Genomic DNA, 17,529 nt, shown 5'->3' with positions numbered 1-17,529 from the left:
GACACTTTTATAAGTCTGGAGAAACTCTCCAACCTCTTCAGTGATTCATATATTTAATTGTATAAAGCAAAACACAACTAGTCACAAAAGAAATTAATTGTATTGAAAAATAATTATCAGAATATTAAAATATGATATGGTAACATACATTTTAATGAAAGTATTAAATAAGATACACTGGTTGTTTGAATAAATAATATCAAAGATAAACATAAATTATACATAATTTACATATATATGTATAGATATACATATACACACACACACACATATATTGAATAACTGCAATATGATACAAAGATATCTTAAGTTCGTTTTGGTGACAATTTCATAGGTGCTGCTAATAACATTGTGATTAGGCACCGTGTACTAGAAGAAAAAAATCTAAATTTCAGTTATAAATTTGTAAAAATAAAGATGTAACTATTTATTACCCAATTACAAACCCCCATAATGTTATCATGAACTACCAGGGGTCCTATGGGAACCAGGCTAAGAGGATAAGGACCTTGGTTTCAGTGAGACCCAGGGCTCTTACTTTCTTTTTTTTTTTTTTTTAATTGATACACACTGTTCACACCTATATTTTAAGTTTGGAAATGCATATTTTGCAAGCAGCAATACAAAAGTGTTAATGAAGAATGCATAAACTATGAAAATATCCCTTCTACCAGTACATTTCTAAATGCAAAACTGACTACCATATTTGTTATTTCTGGGAGGCTAGAAGGCTCTCGCTTTCTAAGAAACCCAGGTGACTCTAACACAGTAGTTTTCTCTTATCTAAGGAATCATGATCTTTGTGCACTTGATTTGATATAAAACGTAGTACATTGTAGTTTGAGTTCATCTGAATAAAACAAAGCAACACAATACAAACCTCAAAAAACTCTTTTTATACTGCCACTAGGTCTAAGAACCCTATTGCGAATAATAGTGGACTTAATCCAGGGGGTCCCTTATCTTGTAAACTCTGACATTAACTTTAATTTTCTGGAAATGTTACTCCTACCCTCATAATAGATCAAGAGAAATGGAGAGTTTAGGAAGATCCATATAAGAAAGATATCGTTAAAGAGTAAAACTGTCCATAGCTAGAATTTTACCAAAGCCTATATTGCTGTTATATATTGTTTGGAAAAACTCATTCTTGATTTCACCAACTAAATATATAAGAAAATATACTACTATGACTTAGGAGTTTCTTTTCTATGAAAGTTGCTTATTTGTACTAATACAATTCAGGGAAAATTTTCTTTGTCTTGAATTTCTATTTGAGATTACACTTTTTAATGGGTATGTTGACACCTCAAACAGATTGATGCAGCCAGGGAATTACTGAGAATGTAAATGATACATACAAAAAAAGAATAAGAAAAGCTTTTATGTTTTGGTATAATTATGAATTATATACCATTAATTTTCTGCAACATATAGTTATTTAGTCTGCTACATTGACACAAGGAAAGAGTTTGTTTTTGCCTAAGGACAACTCCATTGAGCATTTCCTATAAGCCTGTTCTAAGGGAGAGAGAGGTTTCTACACTATAAAACAGAAACAGGTAAGAGGAAAAAACTTCAGTCTTGTGAAATTTATAACAAAACCTTCTTTATTCATCCTACTTCTCTTCTAAAAAGTACTTTTAAGGCACCACCTATTATTAATGCTGTATGTTTCCTGAGACAAAGGATAGTTTTAAATAAAATTGATGAAATCCAAAGGAAAACAGCTCTTTCCTCTCTTGTCTTTAATTTTCCTTTACTTTCTTATTTTTTCTTTCTTCTTCACATCTTTATTGGTCACCTTCTCTTCTCCATCATTTCCTCCCATGCCCTCTTCTTTTCTTCATACCCACTTCCTTTAAAAAATACACAGATATACATGATGACAGCATATGCAGTAGAATTAACAGAATAATACATGGAATTAAAGTCCAAAGAAATAAGGATACAAATCTAGGAAACATAACAAGATTATTACAATGGTACCATTCATGTCTGAGATTCCTGGAAACCCACTCATTAAGGAAAACATTGCCACATCTAGTGAGGCCAAATTTGAAGTTCTGGTGAGGGGCAATGGTGATTAGAAAAATAAAAACTCACACAGGCTGATTTTGAAGACAAATAGCTGAGATAAGGTGGAGTGCTGCTCTCTGTTGGAGCTATCTTTATTTACATATGTTTTATTATCAGGTTAAAGACTATGCAAGCATAATTCTTTGTACTCAGAAAGTTACAGAACTGGAAACATCTATGCAGCTTTTCAGCAGTTGCAATCCACAGTTGCAATGTTCAATGTTAGGAGCTTTGTGTAGCACTCAAAAAGGTCCATTGTTTAAAGTTGCTGTTGAGCGGGCAAGTTCAGGGGTAGCAGAGCTGGTGAAACACTGTATTGTCTAGCATGAGAATTCCTCTATCCCCAGGAGCTATGTGCCTGAGATCAAGGTTGAAGCTGATAAGACTCTTCTTCAGAGCCTCCTCATGTGGGGCATTACCAAAGGAGCTAGACATCCTATGCCATTGTAGAGACACATTCTTAGGTACCAGGCATGCCATAGCCATGTAGATTATCAGAGTCCCCCAATCTCAGTCATTACTCTCCCATATTCTGCCACAGCTCTCCACGTCACATAGCTTTCATGATGAGATAAGAAATGGTACTAATTCCACCCAGTGTGGTGGCATATGCCTGTAATACCAGTTGCTCTACAGTCTGTGGCAGGAGGACTGCAAGTTCAGAGCCAGCCTCAGAAACTTAGCGAGGCACTAAGTTACTTCTTACTGAGACTGTGTATCAAAAAAAAAAAAATTAATAAGGGCTGTGGATGTGATTTAGTGGTTAAGGGCTATTGGGTTCATTCTCTGGTACACACACACACACACACACACACACACACACACACACAAAGCTACTAATTCTAAGGGGAATGCAGATTTCACCTAATGGTAAATGCTAAAGGAATTTCACACATATGTGTTTGTAAAGTAATAATCCACTAAGAAAATATAGGTACTGAGGAAAACATCAGAGCAAATGTGGGTGTGTGTGCCACATGACCCTGCTCAAAAAATAAACAATAGCAGCTTCAAGCTCCAGTAGCAGCTAAGAAATCATATTCAAGTAGATGATGGTGCCCAAAGTGTCCAAGATGTTGTCCACAGAGAACCTGTCTCCCTGACAATCTTGTAGAAGTATCACTTCTCTCAGCCATATTTTTCATAGACGGTAAGAGGAATTTGTTTTCTTCCTAGTACCATTACATCTGTAAGCAAATGAAGAGAAGCTACCAAACTAACCCATCTATTTTTCTCTTACTCATAATGCAGTAGATTTCACAAAAGAGAAAAGGGATTATATTAAGTAAATTTTGCATTGATGTGATTCAATGTAAATGTCACAACTTTAAGTGTCAAGGTCAGAAATTTTTAAATTAATTAAACTTAACTGTTTCTAAAAGCTGTCATAGGCTAGGTGAGTGCTAAATATATTGCTTTAAATGTAGTAAATGAGCAAGCAATTGTAATCATAACTTGTACAGTACAGATGTGGTGTTTACCTAAATGCTTGCATGCCATGACTGTCCTAATGGAGTGATTTGCCATCAAATCCCTTCCACCCACTATTCCCCTCCTTGCCTATAGAATGCTCTGCCTTCCCTTCTGTCCTGTCAAATCCATCCTCTTCTTTCCCTCCAATCTGAAAAGAAAGGACCATCTTCCTCTGAAAGCCTTTCTAGGCTAATCCCACCTGGCTCTATTCATTACTTAAGCTTTTGGGGATATGAAATGAGCTTCAGTGCCTGGCTGCAGTATTTGCAGCTTGCCTTATTATTCTTTTTAGCTTTAGTGTGTCCAAAGGCTTAAAACATCCTTACCTAAGCTCCTGCTTCAGGGAAGAATTCTTATCACAGCAAAGACAGTCTTAGGAGCAAGAAAAAAGAAGAAACCTAAGCAGAGCCCGAGAAAAGAGGCAGAAGATTTAATACCATGCAAGTAGCCTTGGGATATTCCTTTTTCTCTCCCTAGAATTCATCTATGAATGTATTTTTATACTCCACCCATGACCTCAAAAATGATAATGGTTGCATGTGTATGCTCCCTTTCTCACATAAAATAAAGTTTTTCTGAAGTCAGAACAGCCCTTTGAGGGTACATAACCTATAAAAATGGTAATAAATGTTTAGAAATAGGAGGCACTAGTATGTCAACAAGGTAATGCTATATGGTGTTTCTATGTGATATTAAATTTCTATTGATTTCAGAGATCAGTGTAAATAGGTAATGGAGTTATCTAATCTGCAGATCTGGAATTTGGGAAATTTTAAAAGCTCACACTCTAGTTGTAGTCTTCACAGTGTGTCTCTATAAAAATTTCAAGGAAAGAAAACAGAGGCTGGAGGAGCCTCAAGTACATTCTTCAGATACAGAATTTAATATAACCTATTAATCTCTGTCTGGTCTTTCATAGTTCTGAGACATTTGTCTTTGAACATAGGATTTTAAATCTCATTTATAAAAGCTCAAAAAGCCAGATTCTAGCATACTAGATAGTGGCTCCATTGTCCCCACTCTCTCTTCAGCAGAGGGGAGATACCAAACATCCTTCATTTATTAAAGGTATGGGAAGTAAAAGGAATAACCCTCTACCCAGTTCTTTGTTAAAAATATAAAAGTGTTGAGTGCTCCTTGGAAATTCCTGTACACAAAGAGCAAAGCATCAGTGATAGTTGCAGTCTTAAGTAACACTGGGCCTTCTCGTGGAGAGGCAAGGGCAAGTTCATCATGCCACTTCAAGAGAGAGGAATTGTACCATCGCCCTGCTGGCCAGTGGAAGAGAGCAGAATCAGGATGTTTCCAGCTTAACAGCATATTTGCATGTAAAAATTAAATCTGGAATAAAAGAAAAAAGATTATAAATTGAAAGCTTAAGTATATAGTTGAACTTTCAGAAAAGATTTGGGATATGTAAGAGAAATCATTAATTAAATATCACAGTGGAGAGCAGGGGTTTAACAGGCTTTCTGGGGAAAGAGAACCTAGGGGACTGGATGTCTTTTGTCTCATGGAGGGAGGTGCCTCCACCTAGCACTGGCTCATCCATTGATATTTGAAGATTCAGGCTACATACTCCCTGTTTTATAGTAACAGTGGCTTCTGGTTTTAAATTAAGGCTTGTTAGCCTTTGAATTGAACAAAATGTCAAGAACAAAGCAACATTATGAAAGTTAGGAAACCTGAAGATCTTATTTTTCTATGTTGTCCTTAGGCAACATGCATTTTTAAAAGAGATGAATTGTGCTCAGTAAGGAAAAAAAGCTTAAATGATAGTGCAATAATTCTGTGAAATAGTCAAATCAACCATCAGAAAAACTGCTGAACATAAGAAACCCTAGTAAAAATAAGATATCTAAGGTATATATACAATGATTTCAACTTTGTAAAATAATATGAGAATATAAACTCACACTAGAAGTATTAAGTAAAAATTAAAATTATATTTCCTGTTATTATGGCCATTCTTCTCTTGATCTATGCTATTTTTGTAGGTAGCAAAACATTTGAAGTTTTGTATCACAATGGTTTCCTCTTCTACAGAATCCAATAATTTGTCTCAGTCTTCACAATATAAAGAACTAAAATTGTAGCTTATGTTTTTTGCTTGTGTTTTTCTTTTATATATATATATTTTTTTCCATAGGAGTGGAAATTCATCAATGCCAATATTCTCTACTGGAGGTGGACCATTTGTAAAACTAAGTGCAGCACCAAACGGAAGCTTAATACTAACACCCAGGTGGGTCTTAAATTTGGTCTTGCACATGGACTGGAAAGAAGATCAATTTTTGAAGCCAGTCAAATTTTAATGCTTTCATAGCCTGGGCATGTAATCCACAACAGTGATCTCAAGCAGTATCTATTCACACTTTTTATAACACTGATTCTCTCATATATATATGGTAAGAGAGCTAAATGAGATATTGACTACACAATCATTGTGTACACAGAGAGGGGTTTGATAAGGTCTAATAACATACACTTGCTTCTTCATTCTAATTCTTAGATTTGTAAACAATTAAATCCTACAGGCAGAAATTGTGAGATCTGGGATATAGGTTTAGTGTGACTCAAACTAAAGAAAACAACACAAATTACAAAAATTAGCTACCATTAAAACAAGAGAAATGGGGGAAGGCATCATAGTATATTTTTTTTCTCTTACTTAGCAAATAGAAGATGAGTATTAAATGACATCTAAACCTCTAGTTGGGCCTATGCAGTCTCTTCTCTTTTTAAAAGTAAGGCTCATTTTTAAAGCCTCTCCAAAGGTATTGAAAAGCAACAACTTTCCTGTATTCAAGAATTTGTCTTAGCTTAGATGTTATCATTTCTCCTGTTCTGCCTTAATGCTCTTGCTGGTATATTTTGTTCAACTATTCTTAATGTTGGAAAATAATGTTATGTAATTATTGGGCTATTCAAGAAAGGTAACACTTCTGTGAGCTCAACGTATAAACCAAATTGAAAAAGGAGTATTTTTAATGCTAATAAAAGGACCTTTGAGTTGAATGTTTTGTATTGGTATTTGTAGGACCTTGACTGATATTATGAGTCTCATTGAGGATGAAGTAAACCATCTGCAAGTGACAAAGCAGCCTTCCAGATTCCTTTCTCTAAGACATGCCAGAATTTATATTACCATTATAGATCTTGAAGCAGTTTTTATATTGAGAATTTCATCTATTCATGTCATAGACACTTCACTTAATAAGAAAAAGCAAAGGATAAAGAATTTTAAAACCATTCAAGTTAATCATATGCATATTTCAGACCAGTGCTAGGTTATTCCATACTTATCAACAAAATGCCAAGATCAGCTTACATTGACATCATTACTTTAAGTATGTTCGTGATATTCAAAAGAGACACCATTTATAGACATTCTTTAAACTCATCAAAACAAATAAGCCAGTTAGTTTAATGTCCTTAATCCCTTCCTATTAATTAGCTACATTATGCTGTCTTGGCAAACATTCAAAAATATTCATTTATCCATTTGATTAGTTATTTTGTGCATTTATTTATTTATTTATTGCAGAGACAATTATGTTTATTGGCCTATGAAAATTGGTGCTTTTGAAAATACCCTTGCAATAGTGGTTACAATAAAAATAAGTGAAGGGGAAGGATGTCAGAGAAAATTAGTCTCTCAACTCTCAAAATCTGCTAGCCTGTACTCTCATTTTTTCTTGTTATGAGGCATGCACAAGACTTAAACTACCATTTGCTACCACTAGGAAAAGGCTACCTAAAATATACTCAGCAATCTGAATAGTGACCTACTTCTGTTATGGTAAGAGATGTCAATGGATATGTGATGATATGTACTGATCAATATTATGCTCAAAACATAGTATTAGACACAGAATGCAAAATGCTTATCAAATAATTTGCTGAATGTCTATCATGTGACAATCACTGTGATACAAATATTCTACAGGTTACCTCCAATCCCTGTGAAAGCTTTATGACTTAGATAATACTGCTTCCCTATAAGGATGAGGATAGGAAAGCTGGTGTTGAGCCACTAAAAGTTCACAGAGCTAATAGGCAATGTGAAGATTCTAACCCAAGTGGACTTGACTACAAAGCATTCTACTTCTCTACTCTAACACACTATCTTCAAAATTTTCCAAGTCTCACTTTAAGTAGTATTTTGCAAGAGAAAAAAATAAAGAAAAAAATGCAAAAAATTAAATGAAAGCCATGGTTTTTCAATAAGAAAAAAGGAAATATTAGCCATAAAAGCAAATAGAAATTAGTTCTTTATAGTCAAGAGGGTAGATTAAAACCCATCATTTCATATCACAGTATTACCCCACTGGGTCAAGGAAAAGAGGCGGGATCATGACATTGCTATTCTTGCACTAGAGAGAGCTAACCTAGCTTGACTCCAAGACAATGGCCAGAACAGTAATTATAATTCTTTCCAACTTTGTAAATTCACCTTGATAAAGTAGGATTAGCTGCTCATTCTGCCTAGAGAATATGCAATGTTCTCTACCCTGAGATAATGCATGCATGTGTGTGATTTTGTAACAACAGTTTGATTATCCAAAATACTTGGAGAAGGAGGTGCTAAGTGCGGTTGAATTTTATGGTTAATTACTAAGTTAACCAGAAACTTTTCTGTGCTTGATAAAAAGAAATTAAGCATTGCTTAATCTTTCTAAGACAATTGAACACGTCTTAGAAAAACTAATCATTTTGAATATGGATTTTTATTGGTAAGTGCTATAGATGTAGAAGGAGTTTTTTATTTATGTTTTTAAGGATAGACACAATAACTTTATGTATTTTATTTACTTTTATGTGGTGTTGAGGACCAGGATCGAGCCCAGTGCCTCACATGTGCAAGGCAAGCTCTCTACCTCAGAGCTACAACCCAAGTGCCTAGAAAGAGTTTTGATGAGACTTGAGATATATACTAGGAAGCATTTTAGAAGTAATTTCTTTTTCCAACTCAAGTGGATCCCTGGACAGGAATTCGTTTATACTCACCATGGATACATAATTATATATATATATATATATATATATATATATATATATATATATATATATAGTGAGAAATGCATACTCACATTATTGGTTATTAATAAAATTTACATCTATTTACTTATATTTCTATAAAAATTATTCTCTATCATAGAGGATATGTCAATCAGGCAATGGAGAATTTCGTAATTTCAAGTAAATTTTATTATGCATGTTCGAGAAACACTAAATTAATTTGAGCATATGGCATTGCTTTGCATTTTGTTTCATTTTATTTATCTCCAAAGTTTAAACACCTAAAAAAATGAACAGATTCAGTTAAGTATATATGTGTGTATGTGAGCATGTGTCTATTAATGTGACCGATATCTAAGGAAGCTGTATTAGGTCCATGTATTACAATTTATTGTGTTATACTGATCTCTAGTGGTTGTACTGTATAACACATTGCAAAACAATTTTCATTTAAAATTCAAAATAGGAGTCTTGGCTTTGAGTAAAAATTGGTATCCACATTTTTAAATGAGTTTCTTCAATAATTTATGCATACACTTTACTTAGTATTTACTATTTACATGCCTGCCTCCCTGGAAAGCAGTTCCTATGACTCATTCATCATTCAACTCCCTGAACCAAGCACACAGCCTCACACCTTGTCTGGCCCTGAATAGTTGTGGGATTGTCCATACTGGGGCATACTCTGCAGAGTAGTCTCTCCTGATCCACAGTTTTGCTTTCTGTGATTTCAATTGACCATAATTACTCACAGTCTAAAAATATTAAATAGAACATTCCAAAAATGCACAATTCTTAAGTTTTAAATTAGCTTTCAATATGAGTAGCATAATGAAATCTCAAGTTGTCCTACTCAGTTTGGCATAGAGAGTGAATCATCCCTTTGTCCAACATATCCACACTGTCTAAATTACCCACCCATTAGTCACTTAGCAGCTATTTTCCTTATCAGATTGACTCACAGTATTTCAGTGCTCATATTCAAGTTACCCTCATTCTATTTAATAATGGCCTCCAGACACAATGCAATGATACTGGCTATTATACTGAAGGGAAGCCATAAAGTATTACCTTTAAGTAAACAGTTGAAGTTTCTCAACTTAGTATGAAAAAAAGTCATAAGGGAGATTTCTAAGATCTCTGATCTGTAATAAGAATGAATCTTCTATACATGAAATTATGAAGAAAGAAAAAGAAATTTGTGCTAGTTTGACTGTCACACCTCAAGCTGCAAAAAAATATATATTATGTAATTATTGGGCTATTCAAGAAAGTTAACATTTCTGTGAGCTATAACTCCTGGGTTTTAGTTATAGTGAAAAAGACACTAAAGATAAGATTTGGTACTACCTGTGATTTTAAGCATTTACTGGGGATCTTGGAATCTATTCCCCATGAATAAGAGTGGAGGGACTACTATATTAAAGAAGATGAAATCCAAAGTTGATTCAAACAAAATAGGAGTATTTATCATTGATTGAGTATTCATTATGTATAAGGCATAATAATAACTCATTGCAAATATTTTTTAATCATCATAAGTCTAATACAGGAAGTACTACTACTCCCATTTTAAGGTTAGGAAATTGAGGCTCAATGATATTAAGCAACTGACCCAAAGTCACTCGAAGAGTAAATGGTAGTTAGGATATAAATTTATGTGTACTTGGCATTAAACTGGGGCATTTTCTGATGTTCATTTGTGCCTACTTGCATTTCATGTAAGATATGTAGAATAAAAAGCTCATTTAAATAAAAAAACAGTAAGATAACCTACATTATGTTTTACTGTAAAACGTTAAGTGCACAATTTTTGAAATATAATTATTCTTCTGTTACAGTCAACAGTGCTTGCAGGATTCCCTGATTCTGTTACAATGTAACCATAAATGTAAGTCAATATGTTGTCACCTTCCCCTTCAAGCCTTCAATTTAAAATTCTGAAAAGAGCTTTAGGTCACCTGAAGCTATTATGTCCCTGTTAAATTTTCATGGTCAAAAGAAATACCCTCCCCCAAAATAAAATGTATGTTCTTTCTTCAATTATTTTAACAGCATGTGGGAAAAAACTGGTGGCTCAAACAGTGAGTCCAAAGATTGTTGGAGGAAGTGATTCCAAAGAAGGGGCCTGGCCCTGGATGGTTGCTCTGTATTATCAAGGCCGTATGGTCTGTGGTGCATCTCTTGTCAGTAATGACTGGCTTGTGTCTGCTGCACACTGCGTATATGCGTGAGTATAGTATCACATGTCCCTTCCCGAATAGGCTCGCCACAATCTTGCAAAACCCCAGCCACATTTCCTACAGCCTTGCAAAACCACACTGCTCGGACAATGTTTCTATAGTTCCTGACATTGCAAACTTTTCAGATATTTCCCATTGAAATCATGTATAATAGAGAAAGTTCAATTAAAATTATCCATGAAGTATTTATATCAAGTATTATATTTCCTACATATATTAAAATTGAAATTTTTACCTAGCCACAAGATAAGCATTTTTAAGAATGTGGAGTTAGTATTTAATGTATAAACTGTGTTATATTACTTTTCAATTAGGCCAGTACTTATTGTTAGCAAATTGTGAACATCAAAAAGCATGCATAGGAGTCTTCAAATTCATGTTTAAGCATTTTGTTGTAAATTAAAATGTTTACTTAGTTCTCAGTTTACATACATTTAATGTTATGTGTAACTAAAATTTAGAATAATGACTCCATTTTTGTTTTTGTAACAAAATAAGGCAAAATGAATGCTGAATCCTAAGGCTTATTTTCACTCTCTAAAAGCAGTGCCTCAGGAGGAAGTAGATCGAATAGGAAGGAACAAGGAAGAAGGAGAAAATAATGGATCCTGTGCCCAAGCACATGTTAATTCTCTGCTTCCATATGAGATAAGGAATTTGTTTAGATAGTTACACTCCAACAGTTCTGAATTACTTCAGGGGAAAAAAAAAAAAAGATACCTTTCTCCTAGGACTTGATTTCCTGCCTCTAACTGAGTAAGCAGGGCCTTCAGCCAGTAACCTTATCTGTGAGGATTGGGATATATCTCTGTAGCCAGCATCTAGAATCTCTGTGTGACCTATGTAGGTACAGGAAGAGGCAGCTGCAGTTAATCACTGAAAAGACTTAAACTCTTCCAACCAACACAGACAAGGAAAGTTACTGAGTAAATAAAGACAAATTGTCAGATGCAGAGAGTTATGAGAGTTTTAGGGGAGATAAGAAGAGGCAAGGAGAATAAGAATTAAAAGAGCGAGTCTCTGCCTAAATTCTCATGGTAACAGAATAATAATAAACTCAAAAGTATAATCTTAGGAATCTGGAGAGAAAGAATCCTTGGCTAGATCTCAGGTGGGCCACCCAGTTGACCTTCAGATAAGACATCCAAGGTTATGTTCCACTAACACTCTGATACCAGGCACCGGGTACTATTCTAAGTGCCTAAATTGAAGTCTCTGTCTGTCTCTGCAGTGCCTCGTCATGACTTTGCAGCCTTCTTGTAGTTAAATTTTATTTATATTTTATATTTGTTCAATCATACTATAAAAAGTATCTACAGTAGGTAAATTTTCCCTACCCTGTTATGATTCAGTTATGAGGTATCCCCTGAATAGCTCCTGTGCTCAACAATTCAGACAAATCTTGAGGTGAAATTATTGGATCATGAGACCCTCTTCAATGAATTAATACAATTCATAGGTTAATAATTTGATTGAGTGGTAACTGTAGGCAGATGAGGCATGGCAGAAGAAAGTTCATCACTGGGGTCAAGGCCTAGACTATATCTATTCATGTGTTTATGGCCTTTGTCTATTTCTCTCTCTCTGTGTCTCTCTCTGTCTCTCTGTCTCTCTCTCTCTCTCTCTCTCTCTCTCTCTCTCACCTCCCCCCTTGCCTGCCTGCCATTAGCTCATGAGCTGGGAAGCTTTGTTTGGCTACATACTTCTACCATGATGCATAGGCTAATCTTGGGTACAGAACAATGGAGTTGGCTGACTATGGTCTGAACCTCTGAAACTACAAGCCCAAAATAAGCTTTTCCCCCTTTAAACTGTTTTTGACGAGTATTTTGATCAAAGTGATACAAAGCTAACACTCCTACTAAATATAGCTTCAATATTTACTTATACATATACTCTGCACTGGACAATCCCAGATGGGTAACATCTATATCATTAGTTTGTTGTAAATATGAGACATTTTTAGCTAAACATTTAATCTTTTCTATTGCACATAGGTAGGTCTTTGCAGGTTAGTAACCTTGCTATATTAACCTGGGATTTGGTAATTCCTCTGTTTGATGTTCTTGTAGAACATATTCTTTCTAAATGTCAGGGTTACAGTATGTTTAGTGACATCTTTCAACTATCTAACTTAATCTTTCAACTATCTAACTTATGGATGTTTTTTAAAGGTCAGTGATACCACTATCATATCTTTTCAAACCTCAGATATGTATATGTGTGTGTGTGAGTGTGTGTATATACGTGTGTGTGTGTGTATATATGAAATATAAAGCAGTTTCTTCTTAATGTAAACACAATTTCAATCATATAGAACATAAAATGTCTTTTTACATAGTTTCAGTTTGAACATGTGAACAAAGGCAAATGTGCTAGAATTATGAATTCAACTTTGCATTTGACAATCCTTAGCCACCAGTAGAATTCATTTTTTTACCCAATTGCCAAGATTTTGTTTTGTTTTGATTTTTTGCCTTCTACTTCATTTCTCTAGAAAATCAAGAAAATTTCTGATATTATTTTAGATTTTGTCATTAAAACATATTTGTACCAGAATTCCAATACTGCCCATTATTTGACTTCTTTAAACTCCTAATTGGTGCTGTGAAAAGTTTAATTTCCTAATATTAAGAATAACTCCCATCAAGCAGTTCATAGAACACACACTAAACAAGTGGCTTTTCTTCAATGCATACCTGTTCTGGGGTTTGACTTGCAGGTAGTCAAATGGCTTAATTGAGCAGTCCTTCTCCTATCCTGTCTTTTTGTCAACATTTCCATTTGCACCCCTCAGGCTTTATTCTCCCTGGATGATCTTAAATATCCTTTTGCCCATTCTGTTCCTCTATCAAAGATTTGTCTCCCTTTACAATCTTAAAAGGAAAAAGTGTGGGCCAACTTTACTAGGACCTAAAGTGCAACCAGAGGAGATGATTTTGATCCCATATATGACTCCATGAGGATTATAAATAATCAGCTTAGTATCTCTGCACCTCACCTTCTTCATTTGTAGGGTGACCATAAGAATATATATCCCATGATGTGCTTGTCAGGATGCAATTAAAATGCTACAATACTTTTGCATACCATGAATCATATAAATGTGCAATAATGATTTTATTTTATTGCACTTCTTGTATAAGAAAGTACAGCAAAAGAAGAGTGCAAGTCTTGCATAACATTCAGCAGATTTATTTTCCAATTTTTTTGTGTTGATCCAATTTCACACAGGCACACTAATTGCAAGGATAGTATAGGGAACTCTTTTAGACCTTTACCCAGATTCACCATTGCTTACATTTCATTGTGCAAATTTCATTTGCTCTATTATTCTTTCTCTCCAAATCAAAAACATTTTATTTTTCTGAACTATTTAGTAGTATCTAGTTTTTGTGCTTCTATATTGTAAAACACTTCAGTGTTTAATTACCGAAAATAAAGATATTTCCCTACATAATCATAACTAATCATGGAATTTAATGTTGATGCAATTTAATCATTTAATTCTCTCAGGTATGCTCTTTATTTTATTTGTGTGTTTATTATGTAAGAATCAATCCAGGGTAAGTGCACTGCATTTGGTTGCTACACATTTTGTATCTTTATTTGGAAATAATCCTTCCACCTTCCTTTTTACCTTTGATGTATTTGAACACAAGCCACGTATTTTGTAGAAAGTCCCTCTATTTTGGAAAAACTTTCATGCTTGCTTCATGATCAGTTTTGGTATATCCTCAGTCTCTGAGAACTTTTCTTTCTGGCAAAATAAGAGTTTCAGGTTGATCTTATACTCTCATTGCCCTACCCCTCAAGTCAGCTTTTCTATAAGAGACTCCAGTTCCCTTTAACTAATTTTAGTCCTATCTACATTGTAGTAAATAAGGTCTTGTGTGCTCATCGCTACTGCTGGTATATGTCTTTTATCTCTTAATAGACATAGTTGCATAGTTATAAATGTGAACTCAAAATAAGAAACCTAATTCAAATAAAATACCACAGGGTATATTCTAATCTTGTCTCTTCTGCATTAGTTATTTTTGTCTTCAACAATGAAAAACATTGCTTCTACTATCTATACACTATTTGCATATATGCTTGTGTTCAAGCTCAAAACACAAAAAGACTTGCTACCTCACACTGCATGTAAAACAAACTTATTAGAGTTTGATATTGGCTTTCCATTCTTTTTTCCCACTACATATAACAAAATGCACAATCTGAAGTGTACAATTTGAAGCATTTTAAAAATTTATGAACCTGTGAAACTAGCAGTCTCATAAAGATATAAAACAGTTTCATCACCCATCCTGGGCTTAGATTGCTTCATTTCTAGTATATTCATTAGTACAAAGGTATTTGTTGAGCACTTGTCCTGTGCTAAATATCATCCTTCATGCCCCTTCTCAATTAATCTCCATCTTTGTTTCTAGAAGCTACCACTATTGAGTCATTTGGGTGGGCAGTCATATATAGAGTTAGAGTCTGGATCACAGTCCTTGAATAGACATATATAAAATTAACCAAAAGAACTCTTGCTGATCTTCCATTATTTAATTTAGCTCTTCAGAGCAGACTAAGTACATCACATGGGTTATTTCATTCCTTATTAAAACAGTTTCTTGGAACAGGTGTTAACATTCCTGAAATGGATGATTTCATATAGGAGGTATTTAGGGTATGGTGAGAAAGACATACACTGTTTACATTTTATTTGTTACTAAATTTATAAAACTGATCTAGCTAATAAAACTTTGAAAGTAAACATTTCCAACAGTGAATAACTGATTACAAAGTAACATTTCTTAGTGAATACTACAGTCACTAAGGTTTTCAAGTCTGATATTCTTTGATTCTTAGTGAACACTAAAATAATAGTTTAAAACAGATTCTTTTGAATGCCTCCTACATTTTAAAAAGAACACAGTCATACACAAAGAAAATACTTGAAAAACTATTTGCTACTTCTATCTACTCTAAAATATAAATATCATGGGTTTAATTTCATTTTTCTGTCTACTTAACTTACTATTAAATCTTTAAGGAGGTAAGCTAATAATGATTATCTCTTCCAGGCTGCAGGAATACTAAAATACCATTTGAAGATTATAGTAATTTTTGCAGATCAAAAAGAAAAACAGCTGGGGATGTAACTTAGTGGTACAGCATTTGTCCAGCAAGACCCTAGGTTTAATCCCAGCACCAGGAAAAAAAGGGGGGGTGATTTTCTTAAGGTTAAGTTATGTTTGATTTTAGTTAGAGTGGAAGTCTTGATTTCTTTTGTACTGCATTTAAAATTTGAGCCAATAGTCATCTTTTGTAGAAGTTAAAATTATCTTACTATTTCATTAGGACTTTTAAATTTATGACCTTCTCTTTACCAATGTCAAACCTGTGTCTCCTACTTCAAATTATGTATTATTTAAATATACCTTGATCCATATTTTATAATCCACTTTTAATACTATTATTTTAGCACTATTTTAAGAAAGTATCTTATATTTATTAGTCCACACAGAAATTTTATGTTTAAGAACTTTTAGTGTCCGATCTCTGAAGCCATCTATCTCTACTTTGTGAACTAAGTCAACATCTTAAAACACATTACAGAACTCTTTTTTTCCTTTTTATTTTGTAAGCACTCATGCTAATGTAGCCTGATGTCTTAATCAACCTTTTTGCTTCTGTGACTAAAAGACCAAAGACAGACCAATTGGAAGAGGAAAAGTATTTTGACTCATGGTTTCAAAGGTCTCAATCCGTAGATGGCAGGCTCCATTCTTTGGGGCCTAAAGTGAGGAAGAACAACATAGTGGAAGAGTGAGGCAGAGAAAAGCCGTTGGAAACATGACATCAGGAAGCAGAGAGAAAAAAAAAAAAACTGTCCTGAACACAACAAAATATAAACCCTAAAGGTGCATTTCCAATGACCACCTCCTCCTGCTTGACCCTACCCACTGTCAGTTACCCATCATAGATAATTCACTGATTGGGTTAAGGCTCTCTTAACCCAAGCAATTCACCTCTAATCCTTCTTGCATTTTCTCACTTAGAATCTTTTGGGGGACACCACATGTCTTAACCCATAACATTATGCCCCAGCTCCCCAAAAGCTCATGCCCATCTCAGAACACATGATACATTTAGTCCATTTTTCAGGAGTCCCCATAGTCAACAGTTCCAAGATTGCCGAGAAGTCCAAGTACAGTGTCTCCTCTGAAACTAAGGGCACCTTCTCAGCATGAACTCCTATAAAAGTCAAAAGCAAGTTACGTGCATCCTATATAAAGGCACATAAGTAAATATTTCCATGTGAAGCAATAGGGGCATAGAAAGAAGGGATGGGACCAAAGCAAGACCACAATCCAGCTGGACAAACAAGTTCCCTAGCTCCGTGTCTGGCATCTGGAGCACTTGGCATCCTGGCATTCTTTGCAAAGGATTTGTATAACTCTGTCCCCATGGCCTTGCTGGTTCAGACCACATCTTCTCTCTCTTGGCTGGTCTATGCCCAGTTCCTGCAGCTTTCCTAGGCAAACATTGCACGTTACTGGCATTTCTTCATCTCAGGAGTCTCCATTCCAGCATCAGCTTCCTTCACACATCATGTATGGTCCTCTCAGGGGATGTCCACAGGAACTGTGATCCTACTGCACTTTGCCTGGCCTCTCAGGCCTTCCTTTGAAATCTCAGTGGAAGCCTCTATGTCCCT

At 34.6% G+C, this 17,529-nt stretch overlaps 1 protein-coding gene across 2 annotated transcripts in view; it reads left to right on the top strand.

Moving 5' to 3' along the window:
- Positions 1-17,529, top strand: part of Tmprss15 (transmembrane serine protease 15) — a 113,040-nt gene that overhangs the window by 80,093 nt on the left and 15,418 nt on the right. For both annotated transcript variants that reach the window (XM_026411953.2, XM_026411947.2), the window contains 3 exons: positions 5,702-5,797; positions 10,416-10,465; positions 10,630-10,804. In XM_026411953.2, the coding sequence (XP_026267738.2) occupies positions 5,702-5,797; positions 10,416-10,465; positions 10,630-10,804 (321 nt within the window). The remainder of the gene's footprint in view (positions 1-5,701; positions 5,798-10,415; positions 10,466-10,629; positions 10,805-17,529) is intronic.

Source organism: Urocitellus parryii, chromosome 2 (assembly GCF_045843805.1).
Source record: "Urocitellus parryii isolate mUroPar1 chromosome 2, mUroPar1.hap1, whole genome shotgun sequence".
Lineage (NCBI taxonomy): Eukaryota > Metazoa > Chordata > Mammalia > Rodentia > Sciuridae > Urocitellus > Urocitellus parryii.
This window is presented reverse-complemented; position numbering and strand designations above follow the sequence as displayed.